General features: G+C 38.2%; 1 protein-coding gene across 7 annotated transcripts in view; it reads right to left on the minus strand.

Annotated features, from left to right (window-relative positions):
• Positions 1-19,956, minus strand: part of PPP2R2C (protein phosphatase 2 regulatory subunit Bgamma) — a 207,496-nt gene that overhangs the window by 70,108 nt on the left and 117,432 nt on the right. The window contains exon 1 of one of the 7 annotated variants that reach the window (XM_069014487.1): positions 19,608-19,729. The exons of the other annotated variants lie outside the window; for them this stretch is intronic. Coding sequence (XP_068870588.1) covers positions 19,608-19,620 — 13 coding nt within the window. The 5' untranslated portion in view covers positions 19,621-19,729. Of the gene's footprint in view, positions 1-19,607; positions 19,730-19,956 lie in introns of those variants that run through there. 7 annotated transcript variants of the gene reach the window in all.

Raw genomic sequence — 19,956 nt, forward strand, 5'->3', positions numbered from 1 at the left:
TGCCATCAGGCCTCACACTGCCATGAAGGGGACAGATGCAGACCCTGGCACCATTTCCTAACCCTGGAAGAAGCTGGCTCTCTACAATAATGTTTTTATTTTACATTGCTAATGCTATTGCTTTAGTGATGCAATATTTATCAGCCAAGTAACAAAAAACCCTTTTTTTACTTCAGAAAGCAACACATCACTGTACTTTTCTAGGAATACCACCTCAGATCAAATACCTGATGTTATTAGTTTAATAGCCTCCTGTGCACTTGCATAATTAGCAACTAATTCTTTGCAGAAGGAGGTTTGCTTCTACACATGCTCTGCACTAACTGGAGGGTCCACTGTAAAGCAGTAGCATATTGAGTAGATTGTAGGTACTGAGTGCATTTTCCACCACAAACAATAAGGAGGATTTCTGTTATCGGCCTTGCAGAGGGATCTAGATAGATTGGAGCACTGTGCTATGATGAATGGGATGGAATTTCTAAAGTAAAAGTGTCAGATTCTGCAAGAAGGACTGAGTAATGCCAGGCACAAGTACAAATGAGGAGAGGAGCAGCTGGAGAGCAGCCCTGCAGGAAGGGTCTGGGGGTGCTGGCCAACAGCATCTCAATGTGAGCCAGCAGTGGCCATGGCAGCCCCAAGGACAAACCCTGTCCTGGGGTGCACCAAACACAGCACAACCAGCCAGTCAAAACAGGCGACTGTCCTGCCGTGCTCAGTGCTGGGGTGGCCTCACCTGGAGTGCTGCGTGCTGTGCTGGGCACCACTATTCAAGAGGGGTGTTCGGGTCTCTGAATGCATCCAGAGGAGGGTAACAAAGCTGGTGAAAGGGCTGGGAGGAATGTCCTGGGAGGAGTGGCTGAGGACTCTGGGCTTGTCTAGTTTGGAGAAAAGGAGGCTGAGGGACGACCTCACTGCCGTCTGCAGCTTCCTGTTGAGAGAAGTGGAGAGAGAAGTGCTGATCCCTTCTCCCTGGTATCCTATCAAAGCTGCATCAGGGCAGGTTCAGACTGGACAACAGGGAACATTTCTTTACTGAGAGAATGGTCAAATATCAGAAGAGGCTTCCCAGAGAGGTGGTAGATGCCCTAAGCCTGTCAGTGTTAAAGAGGCAATGCCCTTAACTACATTCTCTAACTTTTGGTCAGCCCTGAATCAGTGAAGAAGTTGGACTACATGGTCACTGCAGATCCCTTCCAACCTAAGTAGCATATCCTATTTTAATTATTTCACTATGGTATTCTCCAGATCACAGCTGTCATGTACTTTTTTCCCCCAAACACTAAAAAGAACCTAGACATGAAGAAAGAGATGTGTCATATCATCATTTTGCAACACAGATAAAAAAAGAAAGATGGAAAAAACAAAATTATTTCCTCAGGATGCTGTCATTCAGAGAGGATCAAGTCAACCTCCTAAATCTTAGTCTGATGCCTTAGAATATACAACAAATTATTGTCTGTTAGCTGTTCCTGAGAGTGTTCTTGAACCTCCTCAACCTTCAATCAAAACGGGGACTTATATTATTAGAGTGAACTTCAATTGGAATCAACAGGAAATTGTTTAAATAATGCATCATGCCAAATTTTAATGCGCTTCCTGAATATTCAGAAAATGTGTTCTCTGCACACAAGGTAAAAATATAAATTTTACCTTAAAAAAAAAATCATGTGTCCTGCCTCAGAGTCTTAAGAAGAGAACTAGCTCTTATTTCATTCTTCTATGGTTAGAATGGAGGCCTGAAGAAAGCAGCCAAGACCTGAAAAATCTATACATCTGTCTCTCTTCTTAAGTCCTACAAACTTCCAGACTACTTAAGGCAAAAAATCCTTGCAGAAAGCCATGAGGAAATACAGGGACACTACTTTAGGCTAAAATAACCTACCAGAGGGAAGCACCTACCAGAGTTTTAAAGGCTCAATCCAGCATTTCCTAAAAGGACGGCAGAACCTCACCTGTATCCAAGTACACTCACACAGGGAAGCTGAAACAGGCAGCAAAGCTTCTTTTTCCAGTAATTTTGCACATAACTGAACTCCTTTCAAGAGAAGAGACCCTTTTATCTGCCCACTTCCATCACACATTGTATACCCTGGGAAACTGTCTGCAATAAACATCCAACCATCAAGCAGTCACTAAAATATTCCTTTTTCAGAAACTAGGCAAATGAGAATCATTATCATAAAGGCCCTACTACGAGAAAAGAAATTTATTGTTGTACTAATGTTCCTCCTGATGATGTGAGATAAAGAGTCTTTCAAAAGATGTCAGAGTAGTACCTGGCCTGCTGGAGCTAAAAGCATACTGATAGCTTCAGAAAGTCAGAATCAAACCATACAAAAATCTGTATTTTTCTGGTAAAGGAAAGCAGGACACTATGAAGCCCACAGAAAAATTTCCAGCTCTGGATGTTTTTTTTCTTAGTAACTGACAAGATTTACTAGCCAGCTGGTAAAATAATGAAGGAAAGAGGCCAGCAAAACTATACAAAGCTAAGAGAAACTCCCTTGTACTAATTAGAAACAATACGCAGCCTGATGACACTTTATAGACTTCAATTACCATACTCGGCAGGAAGGAGCTTTCAAACATCTGTATGATGATTATTCTCCACTGGGATGTCATTTACAGTGCAAAGTATTAAAAACAGGGCCAAAAAATCAATTATAATCTTTGTAAATGAGCATATTTTTTATCTAAGGGATTTGAACTTGTATGTGGAAATTGGCTTTAAAATAGAGAGACAGAATTTGATTTGACAATGAAAAACAGCACCCCCTCCCCATCTCATTTGCACAAAATTAAACTTAAGGATCATTAAGATAATAATTTGCTAATAAAATGCTAGAACAAAATATTATTTGAAGTCAAGCCTAACAAAGCAATGACTAACCACGTCAGATTCAAAGACAGGCTTTCATTATGAAAGTTTTTAGGTAAACATCTAGAAATACAGTCCATCGACCAAGATTACTTGGATGATTAAAGATATGTACACACTAGACAGGAACACAAAATCAGACTTTTTACAGTTCTAAACTGTTCTAAACAATTATTTTCATATTTACATAGCAAAACACAAATATGCAAAAGTAATAGGCAGAATAGGAAGCAACCAATACCCAGTGAAAATGCTATTTCAATTGGTCCCTATTTAATACATTACAGTTGAGAATTAAGTATTTTAGCCTATAATAAAAGGAGAACAAAATAATTTGGAAAAACATAAATTACCAGACAAAAATATAAAAATCTAAAATTTACCACAGTAAAATAAAAAGGAAAAAAATACTCCACAAATAAATAAAAAAGGTTGTTTGAATGGATTGAAGGTTTTCTTTTCCCATTTACTGATTTTCAGACAATGGTATTTATCTCAGAGAATATGCTTAGAAGGTATGTGAAAGTAATGCTGAGAAAATGGCCAGAAAATGGCCAGAAAATTTACCAGACATTTCATCAGAATCTTTAACCATGGGAGAAAATCTGGCAATGTTAACCTGACTTTGCAGATCACTGTTGACCAAGCACCATGAGTATTTTGTACAGAAAGCAAGATGAATTTAACTATTCTCTTGGAGGCAAAACTTATTTGTCTTTGTAGGGGCAGATTAATGACCTATAAACATACAGCCATACTTCAAGAATATTTTAAAGCATGAACTAATGGAGAGTGCAGACACTCAATGAGTAATGCCAAAAGCATGCCATTCCTGTGCTCTAAAGGTTGTCTCCTGGTAATTAAGGAGGTACTAACCTAAGGTGTTGCATTTGACCTTTAAAGCCCTAAGCAAGCCGAAAATCTAGCCAAGAGACCAGGCTTTCTGCGCTCTTTACCCCTCTTTCCTTTTTCCTTCTGCTTTTACAGCAATGATTAGAGAGAATCTGTCAGTCCCCCTCAGCCACTGTGTCATTTGGCCAGACAGGACCTGGACCTATTAAACCCTCATTCAAACTTCACAGCTCATTTCTCCTGGTGGGTACCTGGGGAGAAACTAAGAGGATACCCAGGAAGAGTTGTTTTATGAAGCTACCTCTCCATTTTGTAGTAGGTTACTTGGCAGACGAGCAACTTGAAAATGCTAGTGGGACTTTTATGGTTAAGGCAGCTCAGAACAGGATGAGATGCCAATCAGCTGTGTGCAATCAAAGATAAGAGGATGGAAGATGCTTTCACAATGCCTGGGCCTCTTCATTGACATGGAACATCATGGCTGTCACTGGTGTTCTGGAAAAAGGAACTGCACAACCTATTTAATATCATGTGTTCTGCAGAATTAAAGTCAAGTCTGAATTTCACAAGAAAATTCAAGATAACTAGGTTAATGCAGGATGTCTGCAGCAGAATTTCAGCTGCACAGCAGTTTCAAGCTATTTTGAGCAGCAGCAACTACTTACTTAAGTAGAATCAGCGAGAGGCCACATTCCCTATTGTTTGGGAATAACAAAGCTGGAACACCTCTAACAGGCTACCTAGGGATTACTTCAGCTAAATGCAGCTTTGTTATCAAAAAAGAAAAGAATTTTTTTCAGCCTGACAGCACCATAAAAACTCTTGTTCATAGTGAATGACACATGAACAGAGACTGGTGTTTATAATTTTCTGCTGGTTAAAGACTCATTCTTGCTCCCATTGAACTAAATGAGGCAAAACTGCCATTGATTTCAATCAGATTGTCAGTAGACCTTAAAGATACTAACCATCAGCACTTATTAATATGGAATTATCAGCAGAAAACATATTGACTAGTTGATCTAAATACTTTATCTTCATTCATCAAAACACTTAATCCAAATGCACAGAGACAGAAAACTGAACCCGGAGCAAAGGTCAGGCTGAACTTACAAATTGCAATGACTGCTGATACACATTACCAGCAGCAGCAGCAGCAGCAGCAGCAGCATAATGTGTATTGTACCCAATCAAACCAGTGGACAGAATATTAAATGGAAAACATACAGCACGCACACACCCCCCCACACCCACCTTGCAGTTCAAATCCTGCCTCAATCACAAACATCCTCCACCTTTTCATAAACATGAAAAAACCATTAAAAAATTCACAAAACTGTCTCCTTATTTGCTGAAGTTTTTATTATAAAAGCCAAAAATCAACTTTTGTCACTATAAATGCTACAATTCTTGTAAAAAGCTCTTACACTCCACTGGTATTATTTTAACTTCAGAGAAATAATTGATGTACTATAAAGGAGAAAAAGAGTGGTAAAAAAAATCTGAATTTAATTATATGAATGGTATTCTGTATACACTTAATTGCATAGCAGTAACACAACCACTTTCATTACTCTTTATAGCTTCAGATGCCCATTAGCACAATCCCCAAGGTTCCTTATGAATAATTAGATTAGAAAAGGGGGACTCTGATGAAACGCAATAGGATGCAATGCTTATGAAACAGCACATCTTGAATCCAGATGCTGACATGACAACATCATGAAGAGCTAATTTGCACATCCAAATTAATACCATCATGATGATAATATAAAAGAAAGATATGCATATGAAATGAGCTACAGAAAATAATGTCAAAAAGAATTGAGGTACTTATATTACAAAAATACATCTTTTTGACATTTTAACTCAGTTGGAAAGGTGTAAATAGACTAAATGTCATATTCATGAGCATAGATACACTTAAACAGACTTACTAGAATTTAATCCACTATTTGGCAACACCTGGGCAAGCTGTTTAATAAACAGTTGTACCCATCAGACATGTGTAGCACTCACACAAACAGGTGAATAAATTTCATCACATTATATAACACATCTGTTTTTATTTGATACACTGAATGTTTTTGTATTGTTTGATGCTTCTTAGGTATATACCATCAACTAAATCAGCAGTGATATATTTTTGAAGGATCTCTGCATGGGGCCAAAAAGACAGAAACAAACAGGATTTAAAAATATTTTAAAGAGAGTCAGATATTTCTGCAGCTATCCTGAGTTGTATGTCTGTGTATTTACATGTCTGAATAGTTAAGAAACGTCTCCCTCAAATACATGTAACAGAAAATAATGGCATTGCTGTAGAAAGGCAAATAGGTCCACTTCCACTTCTGTGTCTCTGCTCCATGTACAGATTAAACCACAAGTTCATGTTACAAGGCAGACTCTGCCATTTGCTACTCAGACACTGATGTCAAAGATGGCTCCTCTCTCCACATTTTACAGCATGTAATGCACACGGATCCTGTTTGCCCTATGCATTTGAGAATGTGTTCTGGCAAGGCTAGCACATTAGTCTAAAGGATTTCCAGCTTTTAAGAAAAGTTCACATCAAGATGATGGGATCTCTTTAGAGTGAAGAAACATTATCATAAACTCAGAAGACATGATAACATTACTGAAAAATATGGCAGAAACAGAAGAAGGATAAAAGTAGATAGATGGGACACAGGCAAGAGGCATAAAACTGGAGACATTATAGATATGATAAAGCAATAATTTGAAACATAATGACTGGAAAATTTCTTGTGATACAAGAGTAAGGAAAACCTCACTAGATAAAAAAACATACATAAGGCTAATAATAACAGTGTTCTTCACTACGCATTTAGGAACCTACTACAAAGTATCACTGAAACAAGGAGATCAATAGGATTCAAGTGATATATATATATATACACTCACGCACTTATCCACAAAATAATTATGACAATAATGACAATTACTGGAAATAACTTACGACAAAATTTTACGAACTGGAGGGCATATAAAAGAGAAAGATATATCAAGAAAAATAAAGCAAAACCCCACAAAATCAAAACAATTCCATATCTTCACAACAGTCATCTCAACACTGTGGAAAAGTAAACATTTTTCTGGACAAATGATACCCACTTAGAATGGGATAGTAACAGGGGAAGAACAACAAATCTTTCTACTTTGTGTATTTATGAGGAAGAACGCATTATTTTTGTACATAATATTACACCTACTACATGCACAACAAAAATTACAGGTACTTCATTACTCATTCTCACAAAACACTTCAATTTAAAAGAAGTCTGAAGTGCCATCTTCTTCATAACCACATCCCTACAGTCTTTGCTTATTGAGATTGATCAAACACTGTTTAAATCACTAGGAGTTCCTTCCAGGGACTTCAAGGGAAACAGTATCAGGACCAAAATCTATGAGTAGAATACGTTAACAAAACCAAAAATCAAATAACCAGCAAGACACAGAGGCAACATGCAGTGAGGAAACGTATGTGAGGCATAAGTGAAAGCTTTTTTGGTATATGAAAGCATTTTCATGAGCTCTTGCCACTGTAACCTTGACGCTTCCTGTATTTATCTGCCTTTTTTTTGTCACCCCTTGCTGTGCACTGTGTAAGTTATAAAATTCTGGTGGCATGTTCTTTTTAATCACCTATAAGGCATCATATGCTCCTGTGGCACTGAAGTGGATAAATAAAATGAGGCCTTTTATTTTGAGAACACACAACTAACAGCTCTTAGTCGTGATGTATGTTCTACTTACCCAAATAAAAGCCTCAAACCAATGCAGTCCTTCCTTTCAAAGGCGAAATATTAAAAAGTACATATGTTTTAAAAGCTCCTATGCATCATCCTAAAGCTGAAGTTGTTGACAGTCTCTAAGTGCATAAATTCACAAAACACCACGCCTAAAACCAGAGCTGGCACACTAGTTTGTTCCCTCACAGCGTGCCTGCCACAGTTTGTGCTTTGCAGCAGCACTGAGACCCCTTTCTGGATTTACATGATGCAAATGGATGACATTTTGGTTCCCTTTACCCCTCATCTGATTTCCTATAATTCTTCATTTTCTGCACCAAGGTTGGAAGTTCTGCCCCAAAATATGCTACTTCTGAAACACTGTCAGGTGATTTAGAGCAGTTTTGGCAGACACTGGTTTGTAAGTACATCAGCCTAGGTCTGTGCAGTGATTTATATGGTGCTAAGATCTAATTAAGTCCATGTACAATTTCATACGTGTTTTATTGCTAACTTTTCTTGTGGAATGGTTTTACATGAAATGCATGATACAATATTAGACCTCACTAAATCAGGAGATACACACAAACTATCTAAAACCTAAAGAACACAGATACTAACCCAGGATGTCATCTCAAAACAGAACACCAATTCCTAGCATGAGAAAATTTGGCAGGCAGTTTCTGTGAAATATTTTGCTATTTACTTTACTAGACACCAAAAAAGTATAATAGGTAACGAAGGGTAAAATAGCTCTGGAACAGGCCCTAAGCTTTCCAGTGTTTTCAGACTACAGTCGGAGAACTGATGACAGATCACAACCACCCTGGCAGCTGCCATGGCTTGGCAGAGCTGGGACACCACATGGCATGGATGGAACATGTATTGTCTTAATATAGTAGTTCTAAACATAAATGTTTTAAAGACATTTAAACACATTACTAGGACAAAAAGAGGACAACAGAAGGTTGGTTTTACTATTACCTCTGCTATATCCCTGCTGTATTCTCTTCTTACATTAGTCTAAATTTGCAGAAGAAACATGCAGGTATTTTTAATATAAAGAAATTATGTACAGATAAGATTTGCAATAAAGCTCATCATTCATTCCTCCTTTCTAGTCTCTTTATTACCCTCATTAATATTGCTTTTCTGTCTACAGACCTGTGCCTCCAAGTGCTTCCTCAATTTCTCTTGCCTGAATAGGACTGTGGGACTTATCTCAAGGGTAATATTAAGTTGTGCTCATGTATTTCCAAGATTTTTATGTATGCATCCAGTCTCTGACTTTTGGAGATCATAACTGGAGCTTTAACTGTCCTTCTCTAGGAATCAACCAAATGCATAATTTTCCTGGACTTGTGATAACACTTCAGTCTATTTAAATGCATTCACAGTGCTTGGTAGCATAAGTTGTTATTAAAAGAAACTCTTGGGAATCTATATGGTTAAACTTTCACTGAAGCCCCCATATCTTCACAGCCACCTAGATTTTACACTTGCCTAAACACCATGCACATTAAAGAGAGATGTGTATTAAAGACTGCCTCTTTAGGTTGTCATAATATCCTGCCTGAAATAAAAATGAATGAACTCTTAATTAAAAAACTACCCAGACAAAATCCAAACTACTAGCAGTTGGGAAAGATAATTAATTGTCTCCCTGTGCTTAAAGCAAAAATCCCCCAACAACAACAGCAACAACAACATAAGAAAAAGCATACAAGAAGAGCCATCTCACAAGTCTTTAGCTAGATCTGGAATTTGAGAAATAAAAAAAGTGCCAGTTGATGAATTACAAGCTTAATTAAATCTGGGATAAGACATTTTAGAACCCAAAGGAAAAGTGATTTGCTGAATGTCAGCATGCTCAGATGCCCACCAGCGAGCAGTCCCTCCTCTATTCCAGGGTTTCAGTGAAGACAACATACATGTCAACCACAGTAGAAGAAACACAAACTAATGAAACTGTGTGTAAGCTGTAATTACACTGTCTCAGTGAATGGCACTTGGGGTATTGTGAACAGATTGTACATGTTACTTCACACAGGGCCTAATGAAGCGTTCCCTGTTCTACAAACTTCACCTCTTGATTTAATTAACCTTCATACCTATACATGCACTTCCTACCAATCATAAATGTTGGAAACCCCTTAAATCAACAACAGTGCTTTTGAGCTACATTTGAAAAGTAACAGAGGTTCGGTTTTGTTCCGTTTGGCAGCTCAGAAGTGAATAGAAAGGAAATTTTAAGGTTCTTAGAAAATAAAAACTCATATGGTGAATTTGTAACTAAATCACCACTCCTGTACATGACATCTAATCCTTTAAATGAAATTGAAATGAAGCAGAATTGATTCATTCACAACAATAAAAAGTAACTAATAGTTTACTAGGAGAAAAATAAATATGAAAATAATGTAGGAGAGCCAACCTTATAAATACCTTTAGATATTAAAATATGTTCTGTTTTGCAGAACAAATTAGATGGCTAACTCACATCTTAGGTTTTTAGGCACGGCTTTGCCCAATAAAATATATAAATATATAAAACTAAAGCATTTTCACCTACCCTTAAAAATGGAAAGAACACTCATCATTGTTGTCCCAAATATAAAAATCATCTCACAGACCATAGCAGTTAATCTTTTACAAGTTTAGGACAGAGCAGGCTGCTTACAGCCACCCTCCAGGCCTCCCATTAGCCTTCATCTTCACGTTTGCCAGGACCATTTCATAATTTTCCTCCTGTACAAATTCCTGCTCAGACTCGAGCACTCAAGGACAGATCTCAACAAATGCAAAGGGAAGCTCTGTCCATTCTCCTGGCAGGACATGCCAAAGAGGAAGGGAAACAGCAAACCCTCATTTCGCAGTTCTCTGCTAATGAAGGTCAGCAATTTCTGCTACCCCTGTGTTTTTAAGGAACAAAGAAAAATAATTGCACCTCAGAGAGGCATCTCAATGACACAGGAGCTACCAGGGCTGCTCCTGGCAGGCAGGGTTCAGCTGAGTTTCCTTCATGAAGACTTGGTAGCTATGTAAACGACAAAGCAAAATTGACACACTTTCTCTGCTTCCCTTCCACCGGGATTAGAGTTTGCATAAGATACTTTATATTTTACTTCATTAAAAAATCAAGTTGAAATTACTTAATGCACACATTAGAAAAACACTAAGAACTGATTTAGAGAATGCAGGCTGCATTGGAGAAATATTAGTAAATTCTACACAACAACAAAGAGCAAGTGAAAGCTGCAGAGATAATTTATGTGAATCTCCAAAGTCATTTTAATAGTACCTCTCATAAAAAATTAATCTGCGAAAGTTAGCGAGCATGACACAGAGGAGGAGAACCAGTGGACTGGATAGAAGTTGGCTGGGGGATAAAAGGGAAAGTTTGCCAGGCACAGAAAAAGAGGACTCTCCTTGCATGTTAAAATTGAATCTTCTGTTCTTACATCCAGCTCTAAAGACCTACATTACAAGCAAAAAGAAGTACAAAGACCTCTCTAAAAGCCTATGAAGCAACACAATTATTACTGTAAAAAGAACAAAACCAAACCCACACAGAATAAAGCAGAAAAAACCTCAACAAAATGCAACAACATTTATGGTTACATTTGTCACTCCAGAAGAGAGCTTTCAAGGAGGGAGCAGAAACCTGTGTAATAGAGGCCATAAAGCAGGGTTTTAAATTAACTGAGAATTCAGCCAACCTTGACAACTTAGACAGAAGGTACCAGGTCTGTCCTTTTCCTTCACTGGAGCTATGCTATTCATGAGAATCTCAAACAATGTCAATGTCATTTTGGCATAAAGGATAATAATAATTGTATTTATGATATATCCCTCCAAAGCAGCATGTGAGATGACTCTATAAAATATACCATAATACATAAAAATATTTAGTGTATTTTAAACCTGTACTTACTATTTTTCACTTCAGTAGAAAATTTGCAGCTACTCTAAAGCAATACAGTGTTCTGCCTTATACCATTTTATTGAATAACTAAATAAACAAGTATGTTGCTCAATAATGTAACAAGAGGAGTAGCTAAGCACACTTGCTTACCTCCCTACACAGCAGCTACTTACTCAAAGGCCATCCTTCACCTTTGTTATTCTCTCCTTGATTCAGTTCTTGGGGCCTGGCTGCATGATAGTAATTTGAACTTCAAGGTACCAAGATGTAAAGAAATATTTTAATGCCACAAAGTGCCACACTCCAGTGAGGACAGGGACACAGAGCATGACAAATGACAATGCAATTGGTGAGGAATGGTTGGGGGAACGTTTGATACAGGATACACTTGGAGCTGGTGTGGTGGTACCACAGATCCTGTTGAAAATTGTCCATCACTACCCAGGCTGTGGTCTCAGTTGACAGCAGGGATGCTGAAAATCCCAATTGTGCTTTGCCTCTCACCTGGTAAAACGCAAAACTAGAACCAATACCTTCAAACTCCTCTGGTCTAAGCCTGAAGCTAAAGGCTCTCAGTTTCCAAGGTGCCTCATCATGGGCAGTGTCCACTCGATTCCTGCCACTTTCTTCCCCTCTCCTACAGCATTACCAAACAAGGTGGCCACTCACAAGTCATCTCCACATAGAGCTCAGAATAGGCTCAGGAATTCGCTAGGAATCTGAACATATCTACAGCTCAGGATGCTCCACAGATTCACTCAGAGTTTGAATCCACATCAACCAGAATTAAGTCAGAATTGGGTGACGTCAAGCCAAGGCATTTATGACTTGCATACTGAAGCACTCTGGGACCCTGTGTTTCAAATCAGAATCTGCATCATATTTTTTTAGAAACCTCTATGTGCCATGTGGTACAGGCATTCCCATTTTTTTTGAAATTTAGACAGACAGCACTGACCCATTAACTGTGTACCCACCGAAGAGGAATAAAAAATGAGATATTATTGAGGACTTAACAATAGTGGAAGCCACAGGGCAGCAGGTGAATCTTCTGGGGAAGTCTCCTTGCACTCTCTTATCCTCCTTGCACAACTGACTCACAAACTCCTCTCACAGTACTTCATGTGAAAGTCACTGTTACCCAACTGAGAAGCAAGGCTGCTGCTGGCACCTTACACACCGAGACTCTTCACCAGACGTTTACAACTCTAAGGGCAGTATGAGCAGCCAGGCTGCCGTGGCAGGGACCTGGCTGTGTAGCAAAGATTGCCACGGAGTCCTTCACTGATGTATTCTGTACACTAAAACAACTATGAACAGTCCTGGAAGACCTAAAAAAATCAAGGAAATGGTCAAAACATGGTGAAAAGCATTTTTGTTCAAACTTATTTCCAGCATTGAAAAAGCAGCTATAGCTTTTATAAACATCAACATGGAGTTTCCTTAAAGTGATCACTTTCCCATCTGGAATGGTGAAAGAGTAACACATAGGGTATAATCCAGGATTTCTGAGAATTTTGAATGAAAAGGTAGAGAGCTAAGCTCACAGCAATTTTAACACCTTCAGATTCCGGTAACTGCAAGGTGCTATCCTGGGCAGACCATTGGGTTTGTCAATGTAAAAGTAGGGTAAGTTTTAAGCAAGGACAGTGGCCTCTCTTATTTCTTACAAAACAAAACTCCAGATGAACAACATTCCAGAATTCATGTAGCACAGACAAGAGCACGGGCTTCTGGGTCTATAATCAGTCTGCTTTTCAAAGCCCAAAGCTGTGAACTAATTTATGGCCCCAGTTCACTTGTACTTGCTACTACAGCAAAATTTAAAGCCAATCCAGCTGATACCTGGCTTCACAGGAAGGGCTTTTCACAGACCTAAGTAAAAAGCCTTTTTCCACTCTAACTGATACTATTATAGATCTTACTCAATAACTAAACCTAGATTCCCCCTTTTTGCTGTTGTTGGCAACATTCAGATGTAATACAAACAACAGGTGTTTTGTTTTTCCTGGGACTCTGAAAAATTAAGGGTCAGTGAATGAAGGAGTCCTCTATTTTCTTGTGTACCATAAAAATAAATAAAACTTGATTTGCAAAATCCTAAGCTGTATTATGTACACTGCTTCAGACTGCAGCTGAATAGAGGCATTTTACTCTGGTCCTCAGTTTCAGAATACAGTGCACAGCAGAATAAAGCCACAGACATGGAAAAGCTATTTATAGTGCACGTGCCCCAAGGAGATACAGCTAATAACTAATTCATTGCATATCACACATTTGAATGCAATATGAAAACTTCCCAGTTACTTATCAGCACAGGAGAAAAGACCCCACTGTGGCTTTCTTTAAAATAATTAAGGATTCTTTACCAAAACATTTTAATCAAACTACATCTCCACAGCAGTCTTTTCTTTCCTTGCCTTATAGCTATTTTATTAGGAGGTTCATACCTACCAAGTTTTGATAAAAGTGCTGATATACATTTTGATAAAATGATGCTCATTTTCCTAGGTAACACATTTCTTTATCAAATAGTTTTCTACAAGCTGGATTAAAATCCAATATATTACTGGTCATATCAGTAGGAAACAAATGGAAAAATCTGCTGAAGAATTCAGTGAGCTGTGTAACTGTAATATCTGCATATGATGAGGTTTTGGGTTGGGCTAGTTTTTTGCTGTAGAGAAAACAGATCAGCTAAGTATTATTCCATGGACTAGATTGCTGAATATTTTATTACAAATGATTAAGAATTAAACAACAGACAAGAAAGATAAGGATTTGTAGTACTTGAGAGACATCAATAAGCACATTGAGCTTCTGTTCTGCTGCAAGTGCAGTAGAAACAAAGCAGCAAGCTGACACAGTGCTCAGTACAATGACAGCCTTCTCATTTCTCCACACCCACAATTTTTGTTTTCTTTTGCTTTTCTTCCACATACTGACACCAGGTGTTGTAACAGCTTGATTCAAGGAGAGTGTCCCAAGAACAGTGTGGTTTCAGCCAGTTCTGGTGCCAAGAAGGTATCAGAAATAAGCTGGCAGGGGAGGCTGTGAGGAGCCCCAGCTGGTGCTTCACAGGAGCTACTATTGCCATGGGACTCTGATAACTCTAAGAGAAGAGTAAGGGCCCTTGGGAACAAAAAGGAATAAAAAAAGTCCAAAACACCCCCACCAATACCATAGACTATCCTGTGGCTCACACTTAGCAATGACCCACTATTTAATCTAGGCCTTCTGTTGTTTCTTAATTAAAAGGTAAGTTTTTGTTAACAGGTTTTATGCTTAAATTAGAATTAATTGATATCTAGACCAATGTGAATGAACTCCACCAATTTGTAAATCAGTGCCCCTAGGGCACCTAGCTTTTACTGAGTAGCATGGCAACATCCCAATATTACCTTTACCACAGCAGAAGTAGCATGAATATTATTTGTAACACAGTAAGCGTAGACTGTAACTAGATGTTGTGAGCTTATACAGCCTTTATTGATGTTGTAGGATCAGTGAAAATGCTGGCAAACAACACTGAAGAATATATGCATAGATATCCTAATGATTTAAACATGACTTCCTTTCTGTTCATCAATCTTAACAGAAACAAAAGTAGTTACCTTGTACACGGAATGTTTGTTTGCAAATTTCAGTCATGAAGGTCAATGGGTAAAACTTGAATAAACATATTCTAAATCTCCAATTAAATTTAACAGAAAGAATGCAGATCTCCTTCAATAATCCTTTTAGGGCTTGGGGTTTTTTGCCTTCAGCAGAATATTCTATAGCATTAGAAAGCACAGCTCAGTGATCCCTGAACACCCATTTCCAGAATCAGACTTTTAGAGAAAGGATACACTACTTTGTGTGCATTGATTTTACTTAGGAAATGGAGAGAAGCTGACCTGAGGTTTTTTTTAATTTTAGATTGAGAGAGGGCTTCTGTTTTGGGGTTTGGGGTTTTTTTGGCTGTGTTTTCACTTCTGTTGTTTGTTCATTTCACTATGTTTACTTTGTCACGTGTTTATTGATCATATGCTTTAGTCTGAATCTCTGTAATATGCAGAAAAGAAGTATGTCCCCACTGCAGAGCAATCGAGCAACAATATATTAACTAGGATTATTAAAGCAAGCAAGGTAAATTATACTGGCAAATATCTGACAACAAAAAGTTGCAAAGTGTAGTTATAAGAGTGTTTAAAAAGAACTACTATGCAAAGTAGCATCAGCTGCTCAGTTTCTCGTATTTTAGTCCGAGCTAGAGCCTGTCCAGACTACCTGCAACACAAAATATGCAAAGACTCTACACAACTTCTGAAGGCAGAAATTAGCTTAGTTGCTTAGGTTTCTAAATATATTAAGGGTACATCAGCTATTGAAACCATTTGCCACTTCTTAAATTTTGCTCACGCAGCATTTAAAACTTTGAAGAGCACAAGTGCTATCTAGTCATCATATTAATTCTCTAATCATGACTTCTCCCATCAAGTAAGTGGCAGATAACATTTTTATATGTTAATACTTAAACTAATCTTTATTAATTGCTGCCCCAATATAAACTCACTAATGGCTTCATTACATCAATAGGTGAAGAAATAAAAACCTAACAGAAAACACTAAAATCAAATAGTATAATAAAATAAAATATAATACTATATTGGATATAAGCTTTTCTGTCTTTCCTTCAAAGATCGGAATTACCTACTTTCCCCAAGAAATGCCAAGTATTTCACTTTTAACTTTTAAAACAAGGGAGCAGTGCAAAGCGTGTAAATTGCCAGAAATGTAAACTCATTAATTATCAAACCTGTACATTTTAATGGCAAAACCCATAGCACTGCATATCAAAGAACTGTGACAGCACATTGGGTTTGGAATCTTTAAATGTATAGCATAACACTGTTGGAGTCAGCACTTTCTCTGTAACACAGGAAAGTGAAAACATCTTTTTGAAAGAGCAAGAAGAGAAGGCTAAGCAGTGATCTCCTCCTGAAGTGTATTTATAACCACTGCCCTGCAAGGGAGCATGGTTACTGATCATGCTGTCTCCTGATGATGTACCAATACAGGATGCTGATGTGCCAGTACATCACCTTGTCAGAAGCAGCTCGAGCAGCAGTAAATAGCAGCACAGTGAGCACATGCTCAGGGGCCTTACAGTGCTGAGCGTACATAAAGTTCCCATCAGTGTGCTGCTGCTGAAGAACCAGCCCCTGAGCTGCTAGCCATGGTTGCTCTGCTTCCAGACGGGCACGCAGGGAGAGAAAGCAAACCACTACAAAAGCAAACACCACAAAACACTGCATTATATTCACTGCTCAAACAGAGCAAGGCAGAATAACAACAAAACCTTTTTCTCCTTTACAGTCTAAGTCTGTCTCAGTGTGTGCTTCTTACATTAGTACAGCCAATCCTCTCCCAAACCAACCTAGAAATTTCTTCCAATGAACACTGAAATCTGCATCCTCTACTTGTGTCCCATGATACTTATCCACACAGAGGAAGCGGACCTAATAGCATGAGCTGTGTATCACCACATTTTAACTCTACCTAGTATCCAGCTGGAGCATCTTGAGTCTCATTTTAAAAACTTCAGTTATATATGAAGACCTTTCAAATAAAGGATCAAGCTCTGAAAAACAATCACATAAGAAACTCACTTGCCAGTAATACTTTTCAAGATACCTTTCTATAATTTAATTAATTCACCGAGTGACTACCAAGCCAATATAAAATCAGTCTGTGATTATACAGCCAAATGCAAAAGCAGATTACAAAAAAATGAGCAAATTTCCAATTTTTCACTGCTTAAGTTCATTAAACATGCTTCTCATTCAACAGTAGCAGTGTCCCTGGGTGTCAGGTACTTCTAAATTCTAAATTAGTGACTATTAAAACCTTTTCAGTTATTAGCTGGATTTTAAAACCATCTTCAGCATTTCACTACTGTTGTGGTACTATCTATGCTAAAAGAACTTCTTCATGCTCTAGTCGTGGTGCAATGTGGGGTTAAGGAGAACCTAAGCCATCCTCTCTTCTCTCATTTATCAAAGGCTGGAAGATAGACTGTCCACATCCAGCACTTCCAGACCAGACATTAAACTCGAGCCTCACGCCAAAGCATATGGTTAGCTTTCATTTTCTTGCCAGCTCCCAGATATTTGCAATGTAGTGCCCACTTTTTCTCTTGAGAAGGAACCTTTCTCAAGGCCTTTCCTGTTCTGAAATTATTTTACTGGCAGCCAGAAATTTCCTATGGATTGCAAAAAAAGACAGAAACACAATATTTTAAAACTTAAACCCACCATAAAATACCATCAAAATTTCCTAGAACTAAGAAAATTAATTTACCTCACATTCAAACGGAAGGTATCCCTGCCCATGGCAAGAGGGTTGGAACTAAATGATCTTTTAGGGCCCCTTCCAACCCAAATCATTCTGTGACTCTGTGATTCAAATGGTTTGACCTGCCCAGATGTTGAATAGATAGATTTAAAATAGATATAAAGACTTATCACAAACACCTGGCAGTGGAGAAGATAAGGAAGAATTTGACATAGACCACTACAGCCAGCTGCATATCACAGACTGCATCAAACCCCAGCAAAAAAAGATCTACTCATCTTCCTGTTCTAGTAGTGATACATATAGAAAATCTACCAATTATTTGTGTGCCAAAAGTGTGACCGGTTGCTGACAGTTGAAAAGACAGACATTTTTCAATTATTTCCTGTATTGTACAAATCAGGCAGGAAAACTATTGAAACCTTTCACTAACCTCCCAGCAAATATATATATTTCAAAGCAACTACAGTCAAAAGAAAAGTCATCTATAGACCAAATTTGCAAGGTTGAACACCAGTGGCACCCATTCTTTAAATCTAATATTCTTTTGCCAGACAACAGAACCCAGATGTTATACAGCAAATTCCAAGACATATAAAACTCACAAACTGAGTGTGAGCTTTTACTGTGGTCAGCTGACGGTTCAGTCTGTGGTTGGTATGGGATCTCCCTCGGCAAGGCATGGACATTCACAGGGGGCCAAATGTACCAGCCAATCCGAACAACTGTTCACTGGAGAACCCAGATTCTCACTCAAGTACTTAGAGCACTAGGAAGAAGCCACTGGAAGGATTTGTCCTCTGGGCACAACACCAAAATAAGGATAAAGCTCAGCATTTGAAGGTGGAAGCAGCAGACAGCTGCAGCCCAATAAGGAGCACAAATGAACCAAGAAGATACACACAGAAAGCATCCCCCCTGTCTTTGAGCAAAAGAAAAGACAGCTTTGAAATCTCCCAACTCAATATCTAAACTATACAAAAATCGAAATTGTAATAGTCTGTACAATTGGATTAATATTCCTCCAATGTCATGCTCAGATAAGACATTTAAAAAACCCCACTTAAACAGTCTTAACTTTTAGGTGTTATGGCCAATCCAAATAGAGCGATATACTCTATTGGATACCAAAGTCTCAAAATGTGAACAGTACTACTCCAAAAAAATCATTAAACTGGTAACATTCTGTATTATGAAAGTTATGTCCCTGTAGTTCAGGAAAGACATAGCTAGGAAACAGAACATTTTCTCATCTAAAACAGAAGAGAAAAGAGAAGTTCTGACCTCAGAAAGCAGCCAGTTGGCACTGAGATTGCTTGCTCATTCCAACAGCTAGCTAGAGATACCACAGCAGACATAAAAACTTAATTATTAACTATCATTTAGAATAGTACTTACTGATCTATTTTTTCCTTTGGATAATACAGATGTTATTTTATACTCAAAATCTATGCTTTGTTAGAACATAGTCTGTTTTCACTTATGACTGCTGAGCATACGAAGTAAAATGATAATGTGTCAAAAAGGAAGTGGAGTTTTGATTCAGGTTTGCACTCTTCCATGGGTAGTAAAACCAAATAAAGTTGTGCTGCTAACAATCCCACTGTCTTGCCACTGAAAGCAAGTTTGTGAATCCCATGAGAGGCTAAGTTTCCCACCAAGCTGCAGACTTGTAAGGAACTGTCAACATCAAATGCCAGAGCCAGGCCAGAAGTCTCTTTCAATTAATTTTTTTTGAGAGCACTGGTGAAGAGATAGTCCACGAGAATGGGGACAAATTGTACTGTCACAACTACCCAAAAAGCAACAGAATCAAGAGTCAAATGACATCAAAAATGGTTAGTATACATGACTGTACCTTGGTCTATCATTTGGAAGATATAATTTATCAGTGCAAGCAGTGCAGCTTGTCTAATATATTTAGGGCTAAACCCAGATGGATTCAGTCAAGGAAATCTGAGGATTCTAGATGCCACCAGAGTCGCCTTGCGCACAAGCTTCCTTATAGCTTTCCCTAAAAAACAAAGAAATTCAAGACAAAAATGGTGAAAAATCTCCTCATCTAAGGATAATTTTTCAAGCAGGAACAAAACTGCTGACCCTGTAAGCAAGCAAGCAAGCACCTTGTTCTCCCAATCACTTTCAATAATAGAAAAATACTTCCTCAGTGGACGTTCCCAGACTTGCAAACATGAGTTACAAGCTGC

Source organism: Aphelocoma coerulescens, chromosome 4 (genome assembly GCF_041296385.1).
Source record: "Aphelocoma coerulescens isolate FSJ_1873_10779 chromosome 4, UR_Acoe_1.0, whole genome shotgun sequence".
In the NCBI taxonomy this organism is placed as follows: domain Eukaryota; kingdom Metazoa; phylum Chordata; class Aves; order Passeriformes; family Corvidae; genus Aphelocoma; species Aphelocoma coerulescens.